This window comes from Patiria miniata, unplaced genomic scaffold (assembly GCF_015706575.1).
Source record: "Patiria miniata isolate m_02_andy unplaced genomic scaffold, ASM1570657v1 HiC_scaffold_15, whole genome shotgun sequence".
Taxonomy (NCBI): domain Eukaryota; kingdom Metazoa; phylum Echinodermata; class Asteroidea; order Valvatida; family Asterinidae; genus Patiria; species Patiria miniata.
The window spans coordinates 2415551-2440317 of NW_024037053.1; the positions used below are offsets into that span (position 1 = coordinate 2415551).

At 40.5% G+C, this 24767-nt stretch overlaps 2 protein-coding genes across 11 annotated transcripts in view; one reads left to right on the forward strand and one right to left on the reverse strand.

The window, feature by feature from the left end:
• LOC119722392 (dual specificity protein phosphatase CDC14AB-like) overlaps positions 1 to 24767 on the forward strand; it is a 52571-nt gene that overhangs the window by 21790 nt on the left and 6014 nt on the right. The window contains exons 9-17 of one of the 10 annotated variants that reach the window (XM_038192475.1): positions 153 to 291; positions 3353 to 3494; positions 7984 to 8174; positions 9938 to 9985; positions 11193 to 11219; positions 13694 to 13714; positions 16979 to 17119; positions 19274 to 19370; positions 21814 to 21872. In XM_038192475.1, coding sequence (XP_038048403.1) covers positions 153 to 291; positions 3353 to 3494; positions 7984 to 8174; positions 9938 to 9985; positions 11193 to 11219; positions 13694 to 13714; positions 16979 to 17119; positions 19274 to 19370; positions 21814 to 21872 — 865 coding nt within the window. The remainder of the gene's footprint in view (positions 1 to 152; positions 292 to 3352; positions 3495 to 7983; positions 8175 to 9937; positions 9986 to 11192; positions 11220 to 13693; positions 13715 to 16978; positions 17120 to 19273; positions 19371 to 21813; positions 21873 to 24767) is intronic. The other 9 variants (XM_038192478.1, XR_005270442.1, XM_038192479.1 and 6 more) reach the window with 9 other exon arrangements.
• Positions 4850 to 6574, reverse strand: LOC119722394 (G-protein coupled receptor moody-like). The gene has a single exon (XM_038192483.1). The coding sequence runs from the start codon at positions 6087 to 6089 to the stop codon at positions 4935 to 4937; it is 1155 nt and encodes a 384-aa protein (XP_038048411.1). The 5' UTR covers positions 6090 to 6574; the 3' UTR covers positions 4850 to 4934.

Below are 24767 nucleotides of genomic sequence, written 5' to 3' on the forward strand. Positions count from 1 at the left end.
TTTCAAAACTGAATATTTCTTCAAAACCTCAAGCTGGATTTTGGCAGGAGGGTTTTAAAAATGAAACCAACTTTTTAAACTTTGATACCAAGTGTTCACTATGAGTTGGTTTTAAATGTTATTTTTTCTAATCTTTTCCATGTTGCATACAGCCGGTCTGGGTAGGACTGGTACCCTGATAGGTTGCTACATGATGAAACACTACCGGATGACAGCAGCCGAGTGTATAGCATGGCTGCGGATTACCAGGCCGGGCTCGGTCATTGGTCCCCAGCAACACTTTATGGAAGAGTAAGTAAAACCAAGGAAACTTCCCCTCCCTTACCCCATCCCCCACCCCTACATATTTTTGGACTGCCCCTTAGCAGTTTTGTGAAATTGTCTAAGCTGTCTGGTGGACAATTGGTTTGTTTAACAATTTTCCATTTGGGGGGGGGGGGGAATTTGTTTGTACTTTTTAGAAAGTATATTCACTGAAATGGGTGAATGTGAGAATTATCATCTTGCTACACCTTAAAATTAAAAAAAAATGTTAAACGCATCAGCTTATGGAATGCACTCGCTTGTTTATGGGTCATTCTTATTAAATTTGGGGTCCACTTTTTCCCTGCCCCAGTTGCGGTACATGTGACATTTGTGATCTTATATTTCTGAAGTACTCCTTAATGCAGTTGCCCCAAGAATAATTATGAATAGCAAACTACCTACCCAACAAATTTCAAAAACACATCATGGGAAGTCATTCTTTGGTTCTCAATGATGCTTAAATTACAAAGTACCAAGGTAACAGGGACAGGGGAAAGTCACACTTTGGACACTAAATTTACAGAACTAGTGCAGCGCCCGTCGAAAATGTGCCAGTTGGAAGGGGCAATTGAGAACTGCTCATGCAAACAACACACACGATTCAATGGTGTTGTGTTCACATATTCATCCATGCTGGACAAAGGTATCTCCCTACAGTGCGGGTTGGTCAGTCGACCCCCTACAGTGATGGTTGCTCATTCGACCGCGAAATGCATATATGCCCGTGCATATACATACGGAGGCAAAACTTGTACTTGTACATACCAAGACTAAATGGTATGCAGTGCTTGGCAGTCTATTCACCCATACATGTACTTGACAATGGTATTGCCGTACAGTGAGGGTTCCTTAATCGACCGCAAATTGCATGTACCCTTGGAGCCACACACGTACGTGTACATACAGACAAAAATATGGTATGCAGTGCGTGGTGGTCTAGGCTATTTACTGCCACGTTTGCCTCACGTTTTTTGCAACTTTTTAGAGAACCGCCCATCCAAACCACTTCAAACTTGACACTGCACATTCTGGGGTCCAGAGCAATACTCCAGCCGATTTTTCAACTTCATACAGTGCCCGGTTCTTGAGATAATCAAAGTACAGACAGACAGACACACAGAGATTCCTGGAATTATAGCTAGATAGCTAGATGACACATATCTACAATAGATATCTCTCATAGGACGCCATCTTCGTAGAAAAACTGCATGTTCAACGCCATCAGGTGTGCGCAGTGTTCAAAATGTACTAACCACACGCGCGTGTTGCTCGAAATTTCTTCAAAATACGGCGCAGCTGATGCGCGTCACAAAAATTTGATGTCCAAAATTCCGATCACATGTGACAATCTGTATAAAGTGACGTCATTGGAGAGACCTTATGGCCAAGGATTTAGAAGCCCTTGTTCAACTGTTAAAAATTTGAAAGTCTTAGTTTACAGTTGTTTTTTTGGAGGAAGTTGCAAAATTAGCAGTGTCTTAATTTAGAATCTCTGGGAAGGAGCTCGGTGAGTGACGTGTGACCTTCGATAAACGTCTCTGGACTGGAGGGATGTTAGAAGGAACTTACGCTTCCTTAATGAACAACATGTGGTCTTACTGGACAGATGTGTGTCATCACCTTTTGAGGAAAAATGGCCCCCTTTCCTTTTGTGATCTTAAAATTGGCTTGTGCAGGAAAGTGTAATAATTATTTTTATTTTATTGTTTCTTGTTTTATTCCACTAAAGGAATATACCCCATTTACCCTGGAAGGTTACATCAAAATATTTGTATAATACAATTACAGTTTAAATCATGACATATGAGTTAGCTAAGAGCATATTCATTTTAAACTAATAAAATCAATTTCTTTAACTTTAATCAGGGGTGTGAAATCTCAGCTTTAAAGCTGATTTCAGCTTTTTTTTTATTTTGGATTTCAGCTTTTTTCCCTCACTTGCTGTACGTGTACAAAAGTATAGGAAATTTCCAAAGTTCAGCTTTTTTTACACCTTTTTCAGCTGTTTTCAGCTATTGTTATCAGTGGTCACTCACACTCCTGTTTAATAATAGCAGACAGAAAAATGTACTTGGCTAAACAATGCTTAATAATTGTATCCTTAGATAACATGAGAAAAATAAATTTGTCTTTTTTTTTCAGATAAAATACTGAACTCTGCATTACTTTTACAAAGAGTATCATACATGTTTTTCCTCAAAGAATTATACATTGGACAGGAACAATAATATTTTATTCATTTCTAAATCGCATATTCCATAAAGTATGTTCAAATGCGCTTAACAATTCTTAAAAACCCTAACAAATAATATGTTAATTAAAATAATACAAAGTTCTATTAATTTCAAATAAAAGTGGTGCTAACTTTGCAAGTTCTATTTAATCAAATTTTTCGTCTGAGGTAAACGCGCCTCTTGCTGTGCATACTTCTTACATTCTCCAAAATAATAAAATAGCACCATGGATACAATGAATACAATGGTGGAGGGTAGGGTTTTTTTTCGCCACCCAACATGCCAGCAAGCTTAGCCCCTTTCACTAAGTTACTTGCAGACTCTTTTTAAACTTCAGAATTTTCGGAACAGAATCGTGCCTGCTTTACACATGTCCCTGTTGTTTCTGTGTGCTTGCTTGTTGAAATCTCAAAGTGCATTGTAGTGATAACTTATATGAAAATATGTGAAAAGCGATATGATGCTGGGTCACCGTACGTACATATGTATAAAGCCCGTATGTTAACAACGGTTGGCAGAGCCTTTGAACTATTTCTCGATCGCTGATTGGTGCCATAGGAAAGCTTATGGAAAAATAAAGAAAAAGTGAAACCGCTGATACAAAATGGCCAAGCCGTAGTGCGAGTAGGCCCACTGGTCTAATTGTTGTGCCATTAGAGGGCGCACTACGCACCATCCACTATCGATCGCTAGCTTCTTGAGCCAAGACAATGTACATGTATGCATCAGGTGTCATTCTTTCCTTGCACATTTTACTTAGTATTAAACGTTGGGAAGGGTACACCTTAACTCATTCAATTCTTTGTTTGCAGAAAACAAGCTAGCATGTGGGTGCAAGGGGACATTTCTCGATCCAAGACGAAGCGGGGACAGTTGAGCTACAAGCAAGGAGTCTCGCACATTCTCAGGGCTGTCGATGACATATCCATCACGGACAACGACCGGACATATGAGGCAAGTAAAAGTCATTTACTCAGAAATACCGCAAGTTTCCTTATTCCATAAGCCGCATTCAATATTCATGGAGTAATTTTACATAATTATACGAAAGTTAATCGTTTACAATTTGTACTCTTTCACCCTAAGAGAACTCAACCAATCAAACCCCATAGGCATGTTTTGTTGGAATCTGTCAGGATGGGTACGGTACCCCTACACTGACAGTCTTTCACATTGGGTTGGCACACCTCCATAATCAAAAAGTCAGAAACAATGTGTGCAGTTTCCCATATGGTGTTGGAATTTGCTAGGATGGATATGGTTCCTAGTAAATCATGCTAGGGAGTTAGGGTTAAAGCTTGACACTTAAGTTGTTTCTGTACTTCTGCACTGGACTCAGTGGCTGTCAGTTGATGTAACAAGTCTATGAAATTCTTTACTTCACTGAAATAATTTGTTGGTTTGTTGCAACACCATACTTATATGAGATTATCTTTTTTTGGTACTAGTACGTACTAAAATTCCATTAACGCTCCCGTAAAATTTATGAAAATCATGATATATCAAAATGATTACACAGATAATAAAAGGATAACGGGTCACTAAATTGCAAAATACAAAGTTACATGTACCTGTTGGCGTATTTATAAGCAAATTAATCCGGCAAAATTAATCCGGCAAATTAATATCCGCATAATAATGGTAAGATTATAAGTGTTAAATATATGATGCTCTGCGTCAGGCATTTCTAATAAAAGAAACATGCATTAGATTGCCCTCGTGGGCAATCTAATGCATGTTTCAGCTGCGTGCGTCATGCGCGCGTGATCTGGTACACGGTACCCTGTGGAGACATGTGCATAATAGGGAACAAAAGATTGTATACATCTCCACAGGTCAATTTCTATAGATGCATGCGTCTCAACAAGGTTATCACGAAATAGATATATGGATTTTACTCAAAACTCGGAATTTCCAAGGTGTGTTGATCTGTCGCAAATTGAAGTATTTTATGTAAGGGATATTAAGTCCGAATTTCAGCCCAGGCAATTAATTCTGGTCAAAATAGGAGCATTTTGAATTTACACTTTCAAACTCGAAAACTTTAGTACACGAGAACAACAAAAATGACAAGGATATCCACAAAAGGATACAAATTCAAGTATATGTGCACGCATTTTAGACTTTTGTGCACGCATGTCGGACGAAAGTTACGGCTGTGATTGGTTAGAACACAACAGGGCGGGGCTTAACGGATGAGTCAAACAGGGGCCACAAAGCTGACAAGTAGTGACATCTGCAAAGGCCCCCCCCCCAAAAAAAAAAAATGTTTAGCAAAAACACCCGTCACCAGCTAAAATGTCAAAGGAATGTACATCTATACTTGGCACAGTGTATCTGCTTAGTAGCGTCATTATTACTGTGCTTGATGTTTGCCAAGTAAGCAGATTGTTCTCAAGTTTTGTTCACTCTCTGGCGCATTGAGAGGATCGCTTGCAGTGTCGTAGACGGCTGAGGTATTTGCTGCCACTTACACCTCAGCATCGGCCGGAGGACCTTCTTGAACTGCGGGTGTTTGACTCCGTAGATGATCGGATTAACACAGCTGTTGCAGATCAAGATGGTAGCGCCGTACAGAGCGAAGACTTCACTGTTAGCAAAGAAGAGTGAGATGAAGTACGGCGAGATGCAGAGCGTGAATGCGCAGAAGACCCAGAAGAGATTCTTAGTAATCTTGAGCTGCTGATGGCTGATTTTGTGCTTTCTTGCCACACCTTCACTTTCGTCCCGTCCCTCGATAACCGCAGCTGAAGTACCGGTAGTTGACATGGATGTCATGGTGGTAGCACTGGGCTCTCCGGCATCTGTGGCCATGTCTTCGTTTCCTGTCTTGGGGATTTGTTTTTTAAAGTGACGCCTGACATGGACATAGATGATGACATAGCTGACGATGACAGTGGTCATAGGGATGGGGTAGAATCCGATGGTTTGGGCGAGGTTGTAGTCATTAGCACGAGGATGAAAGTCATCATCTGTACAGGTGTCGAATTTGAGATCGTAACCTAGGGCACCTACACCGATAGTAAGTGGAAAGACGATAACAAAGATCGGGATGAGCCAGGATAAAGCTACAATGAAGACCATCTTGCGAGGTGAGAAGATGCGATTGTAGGTGACCATTGTTTGAGTTATCCTGACCAGACGATTCAACGCAATCAAAGCCAGGTTGTACACGCTGGCTCCTAGACCGGTGTGCCACATGAACGCCGCTATTTGGCACGGGATCACGCTAGCAAGAGGCCAGGTACCATCACTCAACCTAGCCACGCTTGTCCAAGGCAGAGCCAAGCAAGTCCACAGATCAGCCACACTCAGGTTGACCACCAGGACATTGGTTGTCGTGCGGACGTGATTACTGAGAATCGCCGCTAGAATCACCATAGTGTTGCCTGTTATACCCAACACAGCTACGATAATCCACGCACAGGCTGCAAACACCAAAACACCGTATGGGTGAAGTTCAGAAGGTGCTTCAGTGGTGGAGGCCATAGTCAGATTTTTATCTTCAAAATTCTGAGCCATGGTCGAATTCAAATCAGCTTCAGACATGATCAGTGTTTGGTTTCAATAAAGTGTTTACAGAAGCTACACTTCAGTCTGTTCGTTTCACCAGTTGTGCATTAAAATGCTGTGGACAACAAAATGTCTGTTTGGGTCAAACCAAGCACAGAAGTACCAGTCCGTGCCAATACAAGGCACAGTTGGCCTGAAGCTGTCTGGTCATACCACGACAATAGTGATCAAGAACCATAACGCTTATTACAATGAACAAGGACACCATCGAGGAAAAAATGCAGTCACCCAGCCAGCTTACTTAAATAGAACCGCGTAGGCATCTCTGAGCTTTCCTATCGAGTGTACATGTAGCTTTTATTGCCGCATAATTCACCCTGGCAATCTATTGTGTCCAGTACGTTATGCTGGACTATCCACAATAGAAAGGTGAACCAAACATGGTCATAAAAAAAAGTCAGACACAATTAAATCAACATATTAGCGGAATTCTTCATATCTCCCATCTGCAGAAGTGACAAACACACAAAATGGTCTGATAAGGATATTCAAAGCTACTTGTAAATTAGCAGTTTACGTGATGTGGTTAGCTGATATTGATGTACTCTACCATGTGTCTACCTTTTTAAAAAATTAAAAACCAGCCTACATGATTTGCGTAATCAGTAAGTAAATGGTGCTTAACCCTTCTGCTATTTAAACAGTCACAGACAGTCAAAATTCACTTCCACTTCCCCTGCTATACTGTTAACAAAGGCTAGTCACCAGCAGTCAGATCATATGTCTAACAAGCACTGTGACTAGTCAACATGGTCAAAGTGGGTCAACAGACAAAGCAGGCAAGTTGTGGTCACAGCTGTTTTATCACTCACCAGGATTCAAAGCATAGCTGTCTCAAGTTACTTAACCCTAAAAGGGCCCGGGGGAATCCCCTGATTTTTTTCCGTGATAGCCTTAAAAAAACTTTTTCACGACACGAGCTGTTATGACTTTTTAGCCTCAAGCCTTGTGCATCTTTTGATACCAAAAACATAAAAATCGGACCCCGGGTTGCCGTGCAGCGAAAAAAATTTCCGGCGCCGTGAAAACTGAATTTTCCCATACGTGGTGTACACAGAGCAAAATTACCATTCGTACATATGAATAATTAATTAGCCATAATTCCAAAACCCTTTGACCTATAGTCATGATAGTCATGAAATTTCTTGGGTATGTTCATGATGAGTTGCTCTATGCATGTACCGAGTTTCAAAATTTTTCGTCACTCAATGGCCGAGATCTTGGGGGGGGGGGGACAGGCCGAACAGCGTTGGAGAAAACTGGCTTTTTTCAAAAACTGCTACTAAATTTTCATAATTAGTTATTCTGCGTTTTCGTTGCAATTGATTACACACCTGTGAAGGGGTACGAGCCTGCCAGACTGATTCTCTGATCTTCCAATTCCCCAGAGTTTATAAATTGCTCTGTTTCATCTCAAGTGGGGTCAGGGAACCAGACTACAAGAACATGATTGGTTTTCTTGGTTTTTCCAGCATCTACAAGCCCAAAACGTGAAACAAGTCATTCTTACAATATTTGCCATAACATACTAATCTTCCAAATCCATTTATTTCTGAAATGTGCAGTAAAAGCAAATGTGATGCGATCAAGCTACATGAGTCGTTTGTCGGGAATTTTCATTTGGAATTAAGGCCACTTCATCACATCACTTCATCACATCCCTTGATGTTCCGTCTTCCATAATTTTTGAACTAAAGATGGTATCAGCATGCGGTTTTCACAGCAGTAATGCTGAGATTATGCTCTTTTCAAATCTGTAATAAAAGAAAATTTGACCGGGGTCGACAAACGACTCATTTAATTTGATCGCATCACAAATGTTGTACATTCCCTTTAATTTTGATTTTTTTTTTGATTTTTTTTTTTTCAGGCTAAACAGGAAGAGCCTTATTCCCTGCGCTCCAAGTCGTCCCATAGTTCCGTCCCAATGACCCAGGGAGACAAGCTACGGCAGCTGAAGGGCTCGAGGAAAGCCCGCTCAGCAACCACGGGAGCTCTGAAGTATGTGGGCGTGGCTTTGAGGGCATGGGGGCGGGCCAGAGGGTATCACCATCAGAGGGAGTTTGTATCTGACCATTAAAAAAAAAAAACCAGGAACCTTCCCTGATCCGTTAAAATCCACTAGGATTTTTTTTTACAGGATTTTGTAAAATAAGTGGAGCCCAGACGTTATGGCTCTACATGGGCTTGAATTTCCCCTTCGAAAGTTTTCATTACAACGTGTATTTGGCTTGATGCCCTATAGATGAGGATTGATGCCCTTTAAAGGGACATTACGTCCAAGAATGCACCTAATTGCGCTACAAAACGCTTCTTTTAAATCAAAAGATGAAAGAGCATTTAAAAGTAGGATATAAACATCTGCACAACTATGCTTTAAAAACTGGGCGTTTTTGTGTTATTCGTGTGAGAACTGTGCAAGAACGAACTTCAGGGGTAAAAATTTGACTCTCAAAAATCGGGATGTTGAGTGCTAGTTGTGAATCCAGCCACACAAGTGCATCGCATTCTGTGGACGTGCGAGAGACAACATTTATGTTTTGTGCTGTGTGTATTATCATGCGTATGCCACAAAATGTCCGCCGTGTTCGATATAAACCACCTGGGTGTTTTTTTTTTTTATCTTTTATGGGAACGGCAGGACATTAGGTTAGTTTCCTTTCAACCAGACCTTTGAAACGGGATCATTAAACAATCTAAAACATAAAATTTGGGGGGGATTTCAAGCCGTAATGCCCCTTTAAGGTTTATACTACACAAAAAAGTGACATTACGTTTCTGCATAATAGTGGATTTTGAAGGATTTGGGAAGTTTCCTATCAAAAAAGCATAGGGAGTTGAGGTTAAAGTTGTATTCCCGGTGCTCTTCAACATGTTCAATTTTTTTTTCAATAAATTTTCAAGTTGAATGTTTCATTCAAACCAAAAACCTCTCTTCTTTTTCCTTCTTGTTTGGAAGTCTACAACCTCTGAACAAAAATGTTTTTGTTTTGGGCGCAAACAGATCCACTTTGTGAGCAGACTGGCTCCCGGTCCCTACATTATTGATGCTGATTCTGGGGCGGGAACCAGCCTTCCCCCAGGAGAACGAAATTAATGTCTGCAAGCCAATAATTTGAAATTTTTAAAGTTAAAAGTCAATAACTACACATTGGCTGATTTTTATTGGTCAATATCTAAAAAAAAAATTATCGGTCAAACAGTGTATAAAATACGTCGGTAAAATCCAAAACCAAATTCTGAATGTCTCATTCAAAATTGAATAACTTTTGTATCTGCTGGAAAAATAGCAGTCTAGAAAGGAATATCTTTTTGTGGATGAAAATTGAAAATAAAGCGCAGGAACGCAACTTTAAGATTTGTTGTCATGTGAAGACATGAGAACCAGAAATGTCCAACTCCACAAAAAAAATATTTGAAATTAGTGAAAGAAAGTCAAAAGTCGGAAACAAATGTAAATACAGTGGTAGAGTTGTAAGAGAAGACTTTGGAGAGTGGATTTTGACTCTTGTTTGACACTCGGGGCGAAGAGAAATTTGTTAGCAATAACATTTGGGGTCCAAATCGTATCAGACAAAATGGTAGATTTGGGGTTGTTCTTTTTTTATTCTCCGGTGCTAGGGTTCTAGAGTCATATTTTAAACTCCAAAGATTTTTGAAACAGATTTTTCATGGCTTGCGTATAGCAGTATATTGAATCACAGAGGGAAATCGCTTTGATTTTGCCTCAAGGGGTATGAGAAACCTGATAAATCCTGTTGCAAGTTGTCAATTAAATTTGAAATGTGTTTTTTTTTTTTTTTTTTTTTTTTTTTTTTTGCCAGGGTGGAAGATGCCAAAATGCACACAAGATCTACATCCCAGCCCCACAGGTAAGGGCAAATATGAGAAATTTGTTATTATTTATTTGATTTGATTTGATTTCTTACAGGCCGGATCCACATGATCAGTGTAGTCTGTCCATAAGCTAAACTGTGATCATAGACGTACATGCGACTAAAGCTGTGTCTGAATCAGATGTCTAGAGCTATGAATGTCTGTTTGCTGGTTCCCTACATTGTTGTAGTGGACCAAGACCTAGACAGAAGCTCCAAACAAGAGATAGCCTTGGTCAAGGTATTCAACGATAGAGTCCAATGATCGATGGTCAGCCACCTACAAAATAGTAGAAGTGCGCTATGCATTCACAATGTACTGTACAAATCGCTAATAGTGACCTCATGCGGCTATGCTACGATATGCAAGTCAGCTGGTGCTGAGCGAACGCCTTGGAACATCTGTTCAGTCAATTTTTGTTATTTTGTCCCTGGATTTATATCGAGTTATATTTTGTCTGTGGACTTCAAACTTGTTGTAGAATGTAGCCACACTATCCAGCTCTCTGTCCCTGTAAAATGTGAGCCTCCATGACCAAGTGCTGAATAATCATCTCATCTTAATTCGCATACGGGGGTCGTCGCTGGAAGTCCAGCGACAAAATAAAGATAAGGCAAGGCTCACGGTTGTTCCAAGACCTTTGTTCAGCACCAGCTTTTTTGCATATTGTAGCCTTGCTGCGTGAGGTCACTTTTCTCGCTTCATGCAGTATATATGTGCAAGTGCATAGTGTATAATGCGCCTATCAATTGTTTCCCCCTCCCCTCCCTCTCCCCCCAGGCTGTCCCACCCAAGACGTGGGGATCCCCACCCATCGGGCAAAATTTAAGTGACAATCCCCGACCATGCCCCAACATGGGGCACACTAGTGATTGCCTTACCATGTAGTACGCCTACGTTAACAATGTAATTTGAGTGACCAAAATCCCCACCCTAGGACATGAAAAACGTGACCAAATCCCGACATCATACCTTGGGGAGGGGGAGGGGACCATTTGATAGGCTCATAATACCTACAGCTGGTGTTGTTCAAGGCCAACGATCGATCATCGCACTCTATCGTCAAACGCCTTGATTCGTTTAAGAGTATTACAATACGTGGATAATCAGTGCACTGTTCCACTGTGCCACACAGAGTACATGTGGTCTATTACATACGTGAAGCTTTTTTTAGATACTTTATCTTTACTTTTGTTTCTGTAGCAACCAAGCACTCAGAAACTTCTTGAGGTAAATTTTTTTAATATGCTGATGCTGTGTGTCTCGTGATTTTTTCTTTCATTTGGTTGGCATATTTGCAGCTGTGCAATGATGCAAGCAGTATTAATTTGTAATTTTACGTACCGTAGAGTTGTAGTTACATATATGTCTTGCGTATTACGTTTTCAGCATGCCTTTTGAGTTGACGTAAATTTACTAAAACCTGTGAAATCTGTATACAGAAGTTTTAAGAATCCAACAAACACAAATCTCAGAACAGTCCTGCAAAGTTCTTAAGTGATTGATTTTTTTAATTGAACACAAGCAAACTATGAATTATACGTAACACAAGTGGTTGGAAAATTAATTTCCAAATATTGCCGTTATCCTTTGCTACAGGACGCGGCATTAAATGAAATTTGTATCGTAAGAATTCGCATCCCACAATGACATCACAATGATGTAACAGACGCCTCAGTTTACTATTTTTAGCGGATGTTATACAGGGTGGGTAAAAAAAAAGACCCCCAAATATCGGGACTCTTGTTTTATTGAAGATCTGCATGTAGCACTTTCAAAATCTAGGATATGAAAGCCCAATTCATAAGCTTTCTTTTAGTACAAGAATCATTCAAATCACTCATGTACTTTTCAAGTTATGGAATTTTAAACACAACCACCATTTTAAAGTTTTTTCCACGGATCACAAAAATGGTGTGCGTTCTTTCAGCAAAATGAAAACAATACTCACACATCCCTATGTGATTTGTTTTCGTTTTGCTGAAAGAACACTTACCTTTTTGTGATCCGTGGACAGAGCTTTAAAACGGTGGTTGTGTTTAAAATTCCTTAACTTGAAAAGTACATGAGTGATTTGAATGATTCTTGTACTAAAAGAAAGCTCATGAATTGGGCTTTCATATCCTAGATTTTGAAAGTGCTACATGCAGAACTTCACTAAAACAATGGTCCCTACATTTGGGTTTCGCTTTTTTTTACTCACCCTGTAGATCATCATTTTGGGCTTGAATAAAAATGTGTTAATGGCAGACTCTGGGATGGCATTCTATGGGTCGTGGGTTCACATCTCTTGTACAACTTTCCTTCAACGCTCAAACAAAACAACCATCAAAAGTAAAATTCCTTAAATATTTGTATGGAGTATTTTGCAAACAAAATACATGATGCTTGAGCTTGTAATTGTGGTCAGTGATGTAACGCATGTGTGCATGCAGTCTGTGCCGGCATGGCCATTTCTTATGTTGTGATTGCTTTTCAGTACATCATTAAGTTCAGATTTAATCCACGCACTAACTTCATTCCATGACAATCCATGTTGTGCAGTGAACGGACTGAGTTTTTATTCAGTTTGGTTTTCGAAGGGATGGGGCCTCTTGGAAAACTAAAGATGTGTTTTGGCTGCATTGACTACCTTCTGACAGATTTGGGCGCAATTGATATGACAAAAGACAAATTGTTGTTTGAAATTCGGAAATTCTTGAAAGCTGTCTTGCATCGTTTTGCTTTTGTTTTCAATGACTTGTTTCTTTGTAGATCTAGAGGCGTTCCCGCAAGGCCAAACATGAGTTTGCAGTCTTAAGAATCTTTTCGTTTCTTTTGCCATCATTTCTGAAAGCATAACAAGAACGAAACCTCCACCAAGGCTAAACAATCCTGCGCATATTGTCAGTACACCCAACAGAAATACTCGCATAAATGGTGAAGAAACCTTTAAAATCCTGGATCCAGACCCAGATCCGGATCACTTCCAAAATCTAATCGACTTGTACTTGTACCAAGGACCACCCCTGAAAAAAAAATTCATGAAAATCCGCCCATAACTTTTGGAGTTACCTTGTTAACAGACAAACCAACCAACCAACAAACTAACCAGCGTGGATGAAAACAAAACCTCCTTGGCTGAGGTAATAATTCAGTTTGGCTCAGCAAAGCATTGTGTGTTTGATTTTCATGAGAGTGAAAAAGGAGAGAAAAATAACGTCATTTTTTTGTCCTTTATTTTTTCTTCGGAAGCATGATAGCAAAGCAGACTCCCTGATTTAGTATCGGTATCATTGTCTGAGATCAGCATTTCAGTATGGACTCTGTAAATGTGCACCCACAGTAGTAAAAAATGGGAAAACATTACTGTAATTGAAAGACACACTTGCGTTATTTGCATTGTGGACCCACATTTGATGAAACTTTTCACGCTAAGATCCTTTACATACGTTCCGGCAGATTCAGTTGAAAATTGGTTATAATGCCATTCACACTCCTGAACCAATTGTACAAAATGTGTCCTCTCAAAGGGAAGCACACAGCGCGTGAAGTGCATGACGAACCTAGTCCTTGCTGATTAGACCAATACTTAAGCATGATTGCATGAGCCTAACTACTGGCAATAACGGTCACACGGTAGCCGTCATCTTAATGGTTCTCTCTCATTCCTTTACCCGATTCCACCGTCATCCCTCCGCACCCAACGGGGATTAACGCCTCAGGACTAAGGCTTCAAGCAAAAAGTAAGAGTCCTCAGTTTGTATCACACGACTTCAGTGCATGTGGCCATGGTGGCAGTGATTTCAGGATTCTTTTTCACCAACACCAGCATGTCTTTAAGAGGAAGGAATCGTTATTATTATTATGGAACACCCGTGTCTGTTTTACAGCTGGGTCGATTTTTCAAAAGCTTATGCTCTGCATGTCATGCCTGCTTCTAAAAAAAACAGTAATGAGTACCTTAAAAGTCCCTATGTCAAACAGAATACATGTCTAGCCCTTACCCTCCAGGGTATTTTGGCTAGAAACCCTGCCAAACGCAGCAACATGCAACACTTGTCTAAGTGACAAACCTGCCCAGTGCTACAGGTGGTGTAGCAAGATCCATCAGGCCAAAAGTCTCAAGGCCAAACTGCCTCAGAGTCTGTGGTCCCCGAACGCAGCAGGATACAACTTGTTCTATGGGACTAGCTCTCGTCTCAGAAGTGGCTGTTTATGCACTGGTGTTGGTAGCTGAATGCATCAAAGTGCACCAGACTTTTCCACCTGATGCACTGTGTTGCGTCTGGCAGGGTTAGGGCTAGGTACATGTACATGTATCGGGACACGCTATCAATTCTATTACGAAGGCCCTCTTCAATGGCGAAAGCATTGTGCTAGCTATTGTTCGGATAATCCGTCACAGGGCAGTTCCTTTGTACAGTAGTGTGCACAATGGTTTCTCCATTGATGGGGGCCTCATGAGTGTACAGTGATCACCTGTCTTCACTGGTCTATAGGTGGAATCAAGCCCGAAAGCTGGTTCATTACTCATCGTAAAACAGAATTCGTCTATACATGTACCTGAAAGACTTTGAAGAGGATGTACAATGTACACCCCTCCCCCCCCCCCCCAAAAAAAATTAAGTAAAATTAAAAACTACACCTATAGGTTTATTCAGTTTTCAAATCAAGTAGTTTGGCATGCAATGATCCGAAGTCTCACAATTTGCATGAGTGATCATAGAAATCACTGTTTCCTTTGAACACACTTTCAGGACATCATTCAGAAATGCCATTGATCAACAAACAAGGTGTTGTACATATACTTCTTGTAATGCGGTGTTGTGTCGTTGTCATTCCATACATTCATGGTCGATGCATGCTCATCAAATGTTTGAAAGATCCCTGTTGTTGCCAAGTTTGCAGTGATAAGTTGAAGACAACTTAATTAGAAAAGAGATGTTACATGAAGTAGGCTGTTGGCTCAAAGACAGTATGTTGTAGTTAGCTTATAAGTGACAAGTCACACATATACAGGCTTAAACGCTCGAGTGAGTGCCTGTTTTTTGGTCAAATAAATCTTGATTCCATCAACATTGAAACATTTCATCAGCAAATCACCTCAACAGTTACATGCAGATCAAATCATTTGACCATGCATGACAACATGACTGTATAAAAGCACTGTACATTTATGCATATGCATACACAGATTTTTTGTAGGAACAGTTGTCAAAGTGTACATTCAGGGTTCCCATAGTCATGCAAAAATCCTGGAGTTTAAAGCAACATGTATCATGGAAAGTCACAGAAAAGTCATGGGAGTTGGTGATTTATGCAAGCAGTGAGTCAGCCAATCGGAGTTGACTTAACTAAATCGTGACGTCATTTCATTCCCAAATCAGGACAAAAACTGTGATTGGTCAATTCGAATGCAGTATTTTGTAATACAACAGCCGGGCGCGCATTCGCATAACATGATACAGAGCGCCATGACAGTTTTTTTTTACCCATGTCCATGACGCGCAATGGGTGAATGGCCGAAGACCCAATATAGACAGTGCCTGCTGATTGGTCAAAATCCACGAGGTCAAGAGGCGGGGTCTTGCCTAATTAATCAGCAAATCTGTTCACGCATTATAAACCATGGCTTTCGCCAAGGTCCATTACATAGACTAGTTGCATGCCTGTAATTGAGGTGACCATTCCAGTACCTCTGACGTATGTAAATGGTTTAATTGTAGTTCTTGATAATGAAGAGCTTAGACAGCATGACCACATACCATGATTTCAACATCAATACCAGCTATAGAACACAACACACCACCATTCATGGAAACAAAATCAAACAAATTCAGTGCCGCTTTGTTTTCTAAACCACTGTGTTCCTGCCTGCTTATAATCACAGCACTAAATATTTCAGGTCATATGAACAGGTAATAATTTTGTGTTGGTTTTTTTATTTTTTATTTTTACTTGGTGTGGATGTTATAAGGAATTGAGAAGGGGCAAATGTGACCTTCTGAGGCAAAATGAGGAATGTCCCCCAAAACCTTGTTTTGAGTAATCAACGCCTGATGTTGGATATGCTAAAAAAAAAATCATGTCACATTCGATATTGGTTGTGTTGTATTTTTGAGTAGCGAAGGTATCCAAGATTCACACAATGCATTTTTGTTGGGAAAAAAATACCCACAAAAGTGGACAAACTGAAGTTACGTTTTTCACTGCTGTTGGTGGCGCAATGCGTGTCTGTTTTCAAAACCGTTTTTCTCGAAATGAGGTTAGCGAAACTTGGCAGGACACTGTTGAAGTTCCTGCGTCATATCTTTGGAATAAATTAAGTTACTGGAAAGCCAATGATTTGCGCTTGAACATGATGTACACAACGTCAAAAGTCAAAGGTGGGGGTTATTCCTCATTATGCTATGGCAGGTCACAAATGTTTACCTTAAAGAGGTTGTGGAATGCTCGAAGACATTTCCGTCATTTTTGAGGTATATGTAGCCTAAGGTGTGATGAAATAAAAACGACTATTGCTTCTGTCATGAAATGAGTACAAAGGGTACTTTTGAGAGCTATTTTTCAGGTCCTGTTTCGACCCGAACGTGCAATTTGTGTAAAAGTCGTCGTTGCGGGCAGCAAACAAAACACAGTAAATCGTGACGTAATAAACAGGACTCGTTAATGCTACTCTGCATCGGGAATCCTGTTTATTACGTCACGATTTACTGTGTTTTGTTTGCTGCCCGCAACGACGACTTTTACACAAATTGCATGTTCGGGTCGAAACAGGCATGACAGGACTTGAAAAACAGCTCTCAAAAGTACCTTTTGTACTCATTTCATGACAGAAACAATAGTCGTTTTTATTTCATCACACCTTAGGCTACATATACCCGAAAAATGACGGAAATGTCTTCGAGCATTCCACAACCTCTTTAATTGAATGTATAGCCATCTACATGTATGAAGGCTCTACAGTAATCCAACAAATTTCTCTTTTGCTGTCCTGCTCATTCCAGAATCGCCGCGACGTCGTCGAGCCCCGTCGCAACCTCCCCTCTGAAGGCCACCAAGGCAGCCAGTCACAGTGCGGCAAGTCACAGCGCCGTGCCCCGCCGCAGCACAAGACACTCCGCAGCTGCCAGCTCACCCCTTAAAAGGTAACAGAAGCCACGACAGATAAATATATGTAAAATAAAAAAACATCAAGCGCAGTACAATGTACCTTAATTTATTAGTATAAACAGCAAAAAGAGCTGATGAGAATCAAAATTAAACCCTCTGGTTTTGCTCCAATTAGAGACTGCGTACAGTGGGTTTAAATTTTTGCGAGTGCAAAATTGATTGTCTTGCCGATACTTACATTTGTAGATGGAATTGAAAACCATAAAATCAAAGCGCAATGACACTCAAGCCGATACGCATGTACTGGCTTGCCCCAAGATCTGGGTTTTCAAGATCTGGGTTTTCAAGATCTGGGTTTTCAAGATCTGGGTTTTCAAGATCTGGGTTTTCAAGATCTGGGTTTTCAAGATCTGGGTTTTCAAGATCTGGGTTTTCAAAATCTGGGTTTTCAAGATCTAGGTTTTCAAGATCTGGGTTTTCAAAATCTGGGTTTTCAAGATCTGGGTTTTCGAGATCTGGGTTTTCAAGACCTGGGTTTTCAAGATCTGGGTTTTCAAGATCTGGGTTTTCGAGATCTGGGTTTTCGAGATCTGGGTTTTCAAGACCTGGGTTTTCAAGATCTGGGTTTTCAAGTAATGGGTTTTCAAGATCTGGGTTTTCAAGTAATGGGTTTTCAAGTAATGGCAATAATTTACCGAGAGGAAAACCATCGCAAACATGGCTGATCCCCTCTCTGTGATATTTTCTCTAAGAAGCAAGGTGCATGTCGTAGCGACATTGGTTTTGGGACATCTGCTTTTTTTGGTATTTAATGGTTCTCATCTGCTGTGGCCATTACAACATGAATGCTATGCGTCACATCCTCTCAACGGCTTTCTCAATGGCTTTCTGTAAAATGTCTTTACATATCGAGCATTGGTGATGGAAAATGTTACATGCGGGATTCAAAGTAAATGTGCTGTCGTTTTTTGGTACTAAACCTGTCAATGAAGGTTTTTTTACAGCTAGTGACACGACTATGTACATGTACCGTAGGATGCATGTTTTGATATTTTTATTTTTTTTTGCACAGAGAACTTTTTTGCAACGAAAAAAACATACAATTTGTTCACTCTGCATGCATCCAAAATGTACAGTATAATGCAAATGACCCCGGCATGAATGAGGAATGCAACTTGAACTCCCAAGAGATTTTCATTTGGAATGTTACTGAACGTTAACACTTAACAGACTTATCTAGAGACGAAGTTTAGCTTTCCCTGAATAGGCTTGGCCAAAGATTTGTCTACTTGTCCCTTCTAGGTCGCCCCTGCGCAGCGGCTGTGAGCCCACCACTAAATAACCCATTGGTTTTGTACTGCCACAAACGTCCCTGCCTATTTCTTCCTATACCGCCCAAAACTGCCCCAGCACTGTACATATATGTATGGTGTTATGGATTTATCTGTGATATAATACAAGTGCTGATGAATTAAACTGCATTACAAATAAAAGATCCTTCTTTTCCTCCATGATTTAAAGGTGTGGTAGATCATTTGTCATTTGTTCATTTATTTCGTTTGAAGCAACAAAAGTGCTAAAATCTAAAGACGTGTGCTTGACAACTAACCTGATGAAGTTTTAGCTCTGTGAATGCTGTATATTCCGAGAAAACAATATTCTAGGATCTTAGTTTCAATTCAAAAGTTGCCGAGTCGTGTTTTGAATTGCCCCCGAAATCAGCATCCGAGACAACGTTCTCATTCAGCCGATTGCAGCTGTACGGGATGTCACGCACTGAACTGACAAATCATAGCAACCGCGTGTGCATTATTTCAACGCTTGCGTGCACCCATTCACAGATTCGCCGAATTACAAACCAACTACTTATGGAAATTTCCAAAAAAAAATACGTCACTTGACAAATCTTTGGAAATGGCCTTCTTTTAGTGTTTTCTTCAAAATGACAGCATGCCAGAAATAATAATTTCACAGGGAGTTTAGTGCCATTACTATCTTTAAACCAAGTAAGCTTTTCAACAATAATTTGGTCAGTTACTTCTTGGATAGCTGCAAATGATCTACTCTACCTTTAAAAATAAACCTTTTTTTCCCCCTCAACACACAAGACCCCAACTGCATGTTTGTAACCTCTTAACACAAGTCCAGTCTTTCCCCCTTTCTCTCCCCTGCCTCCAACTTTTGTGTAGCACGACTAGGATTAACAAAGAGTATAGCACAGGCCATAACGCAGGCGACTACGCGTTGCCAACGTCTCTGAAATACCTCCCACGATCTACTACACCAGTAAGTTTTGTTTGTGGTTGCGGACGCCAGTCCCCACTCTTCCCTTAGACCAGTCTCTGACAACCTAGTTTCTTCAATTTTCATGCTTTGTTTTTTGCTTTGATGTTTGCCGTTTGTGTGTTACAGTGTCTTGGTAGAGACCACATCATTTGGAAGATTTTTAAATTTTGACCAAGTTGGGGGGACTTTTAGGAGTTTCCAATATTTTTGTTTGTCTTCATTATTGTTAACTTAGACATCTGTACAATCTTCGCAACCCACTTAAAAGATGGTTTGTGACGTATGTATTGCATGAAGCCTAATACTACAGCAGATTGGTGATAAGATTGTTCAGTTTGATAATAATGGCATGGAATTTGTCACACAGTCGGAATATGTCATGGGAAAGATATTTGGCTATAGGGCCATCGCAGATTTGTCCTTTGAATAAAATATCATAGGATAACTAGAAATTTTCAAAAGTTTCAAAATGGCGGCCATTGCATGTTATTCTATGATATTGTTTTCAAAAGACAAAACCGATGGCCCTATAGCCAAATATCTTTCCCATGACATACTCTGACTGTGTGCCAAATTTAATGTTTCATCATCAAATGAACAATTCCATTATATTGTGCACCAATCTGCCTGACTATAACCAACAATTCACCATACGCCATCAGTTGAGTTTGCAGTGAAGAAACTGAATTTTGGGGGAGGGGGGAGGAAATTTTCTGTTAAAAATGAAAAACAAGAGAAAAGACTATTTTCTTTTTTGGAACAAATGGGTGCTACAGATTTCATGAGTGAAAAACATTTTCAACTTCTAAGAAATAAGGACCTTGAAGTGTAATCTAGATTGTGACTCAGTATCCCTTTTTCCATTTTTTGGCTTTACGTTATTTACAATTTGTGAAAAAGTCCGGAGATTAATTCCAACCTGTTTAGACCTGTGCATTTTTTCAGTATTTTTTTTCTAATTTAGGTAGAAAAGTGGATCAAGTGTGATGTACATGTATTTCCTTAACTAATCTTTCCTCTTCCACTTTCAAAATGTTCATTATCAAGTACATGTACTAACAATCTTTTTCACTGCATGCTTCAAAAACTGACTGTTTTCTGCTGAATTAGTAGACCTCAGACATCATGACGTCATGCTTTGTTTACTTGTGCGCTTTCCTATGGGAGCTTGGTGGATGCGTCCCCACCTGGCTCCCATAGGAAAGCGCACATGTAAACAAAGCGTGACGTCATAATGTCTTAGGCCTACTACTGTAGTTATTTGTTTCTCAATTTGATCACGTGTATTTCATCATCAAAGATTTGCTGTGTTCATGTCGCTTCATCAAGGTTGCCGAAAAGTTTCTAATCAAACCATTTTCCTCTGCATGCACCATGATTTTATTGCTTATAATGTGCATTCAGCATTTACATATTCTAAAAGACGTTTTATTCATCATTGAAGAGATTTGCATTCATTGAGTTTTGTTTGTGCGCAGTTTAATGTTAGAGTTATTAGTTAAACTCAAAATAGCTAGTCTGCACCAGTTTCCAAATCTTAAACTCTGTTGATTTGCTTTGTTTTTAGTAGTAATTGGGGGTTGTTGTCTTAGTGCAGAGTGCCGAATGAGGGACATTGACATGTATTAAGTGCAGCAAGTGTGCACAAAAAGTGGGCATTTTACATGTACTGTAGGGCTGTCCATTTTCGAATAATTTACTATTCGATTACTCCTCAAAACTGCGTTTGACCAAATATTCGGATATTCGAAACTGCCAGCTGAAACTGCATGCTGCACCGGTAAAAAGTTGCACGAAGAGTGTGCCAGTTAAACTTTGCGATCGCTGATTGATATGGGGCGCTGGAGTGTTTTTCAGTCAGTATTTTATAACTGTAAAAGGGCTGTAACCTGCTGAAAGGTTGGAAACAATGAACCGCAGTCGACACAAAAGTTACCGTTGACAAATCAGAGATTTCAAAATCCGGTTATCCTAATTTTGTTTTGAAGCCGAATAACAGTTATCCGACTTCACCGGAAGTTCCCATCCAGCTCACAGTCATGCCAACAAAACGTGATGCATGAGGTGCCACACAAAATGCCCTCCAAATGACTGGTTATAGTTTGCAGGATTCAGAATCGCGTCAACGCAGCTTGTGAAATATTGTCCAATTACATGTCATACAAATGGACGCGGAACGCGCAAAATCTGAGACAAACAAATCTTAACGTACAAAATTCCATAGGGTTGTCTAAGTGGCGTGGCTAACTCGCAAACGGCGACAGGTCAGCGACCCACACATGTACCCTGTGCCTTTGACAACAACCCACCAATCTGTTGTACAAGCGTAGTGCTGTGTGAGACAGCTCTCATGTTCTTCTTCGTTGTTAACATATTGTTTTCTGTGTACCCCAATCCCATTCCCCTTCTCCCCCAAAACTCTCCTGTGGTCTTGGTTTCGCAGATGATACAGCAGTTGTACGCAGAACATGATAAAATGTACAGGGGTGAAGACAGTAGGCGGTGAGTGAGCAGGGTGTGTGTGTGCCCGCACACACCACGGCTTTTCCATCGGCTTTCCCTGCCTACTTTTCTGCACACACGCTGGCCTCTAAACTCTTTAACTTTTCACCATTTTTTCCTCCTCTATTGCTCTCCTTGTCCCAAGATTCATCAGGATGCAGCTTATCACTCTGTTCACCCATTTTAGGTCTCCTTTTGGAAGCAATAGCTGGCACTGACACCTAGGCCTGGGCGAGTAGTGGATTTTTCTACTCGAGTACTCGCAAAGAAATTACTCACAAGTAGCCGAGTACTCGTGAGTAGTTAACCGAATTCCCATAAAAGCAGAAAATGACATATACGTTAGTATGACGTGAAGTAGCTTACAAGCAAATAGCTTACAAGTCACACCAAATTTTTCAGCTCTGTGATATCCTTTCTGTTCGACATTCTGGGGCATTTACTTGAATTTTGTTCTTCTTTTTTGAAGAATGGAATCCTAGGGAGAGAGAGGTGGAGGGAGTGATTCCCTGTTTGCAGGGGACGTATTAAGCCATGAACCCTGAACCCTAAACCCTAAATTGCTACTCACACGAGCATATGAAAGACCGGTCGACCACGAGTAGAACAACGATAAGCATAAACTACTCGCGAGTACTCGAGTAATCAAGTTACTCGCCCAGCGTTACTGACACCCATGTTGGGCATTGGACGGCACTTTGATACGTTGGATGGGAACACCTTATGCACTTCGCCTCACTCACTCACTCTGATGCATGCATATCTTACACCTTACATGTAATGTGTGTATCCAGCATTTGCTTTGATATTTTTTTCAAAACAGCACAGGAGATCTCTTCTTTTTATATACACCTGCATCGTATCCATACTTGTTTTTTTTTTTTATTTTTTTTTTTTTACTATTTGGTTAACCCATTTACTGCCATTTCATCCTAGGCAGTTAGGATTTGAGGTATGGGTATAATTTGAAATAGAAAAATTTAAAGTCTCCTGCTGCTGCCGAGGCTTATTAACCAGTTCATGCCGGATGACGTGTATACCCGCATTGGTTTAGCGGTATTTGGAACGGATGACGGATAAACATGCAGGGAGTGAGACCGGAAAATGTCTGTCAGTGACCCGCTCGCAGGCATATATGCCTTGATCGTAATATTTTGGGTCAGGCTAGGCAATATTTGCTGCTAACAGGATTACTAACAAAACGGAAAGAAAAACCCCGCCTATACCCATGACCCTAGCGGCGTAGCTGTGGGGGAAGGGGGGGGGGTTGCATGCTCCCCCCAAAAAATGTTGCACCCCCCCCCCCCCCCCACACACACACACACAAAATTTGGCAACCTGAGAAAAGGAAAGTCCTAGAAGTTACCATGACCAGATAGTTTAACAGAAATTTGTTTTTTTTTTACTTTTTCTGTTTGTTTTTTTTTCACGAAAACGTCCCGTGGAAAGCAAATAGCGCCACCTACTGTCTGACATTGACCATGATGTTGGTTTTGAACAGCGCCCCAGGGGAAGAGTGTCTAGCCCAGCCCAGGCCCCCTCCCCCCAACACTTATTGAGTTTATGGAGGCCGGATGTCCGGTGAAAAAAAACAACCTGTGTACCTTTCAGCATGAATGAAATTGGGCGCCCCTCCACTGTAACATCAGCCCCCCCACTCCCCCCCCCCCCCCCCCCCCAGGATGACAACCCCGGCTACACCCCTGCATGACCCAGCTAGCAAAGTATAAAGCAGGTTGCCCATTTCTAAACCTCATTCGACTATAAAGCAACTAAAGTGGACTCATTTGCGCAGACTCATTATAAAACTGCAGAGACTTACAAAGGAAATGATATTTATCAGGCCAACTACAAAAAGGATAGAAACAGGAGTGGAAAAGAATAGTGTTGCATCAAAAGAGAATCAAGATCACTGTTATCTCAAGATGCGGCTTCTGGTGTACACAGTTGTCAGCTGATTTCACTTTCCTTTTACTAACACGTTGCTCAACAAAGGCTTGATAGATTTCCTACAATTCCCTACCTTTTGCTAGTATATACTGTACATGACCTTGTACCAGCCAGCTGTATTCAATTACAATAATACAGCTCTCCATATATACTGCTTTAAATTGTATGCAAAAAAAACCCCCAACGCTTTTTATTGAGCACAATACTACACAATACTTTCCATTCTACTACAAGCCATTTGTAGCGAAAGCTAGAAAACAAATTACAGTCACTAACATTTTTGTAAGCTCTAGAAAACAAAGCACAAGTTTCTTAAATTTCTTTTGCTCTTCAGTTTCTTCGCTTTTATTTCTTTTTTGCAATAGGGCCCTTTTTTATTCATATCTGGGACGAGTTCTAGATAAATTGCGGTTAGAATCATTCGTTTTGTACGGAAGAAAGCTCTGCATTTGTCCCGGACATGTTCCGGGGAGGTTTTCATTTTAGCAACTGCTTGACTCCCCAATACTGATAACTTCATTGCGGGAAGTTTGCGGAGAGTCATTTTAGAATCCTGCAACTTATACCCGATACCATGTCCGCAACTTGTTACGAAACTCGTTCCAGATATGAATTGAGACGGTCCATACCTTTATTCCCTGTGGAGCTTGCAGCACATCTCTTTCTTTACGGCAAGCACTGCAGTTGATTTGGATTCTTCTTTTCTCTTCGCAAGCAATTTTCAGAGCACACCCTCTGCACAGAGCTTTCGGGGCTTTAGGTTGTAACAAAAATGATATTATAACTTTCTTGTCCATTGCTAACAATGATTTTCGTTCATAACTAATGCTAATATCAGTTGTTACATGTACATGGTGTCTCCAAAAAAAAAGGAAGCAGTCTATCCATAAGTATTGAAAATACTAGCACTCTCTTTTTGCACAATTTATCTATAAAGTCTGAAGG

Coding starts and splice junctions, on each gene's coding strand:
- LOC119722394 (XM_038192483.1), bottom strand. CDS start 6,089: ATGTCTGAAGCTGATTTGAATTCGACCATGGCTCAGAATTTTGAAGAT.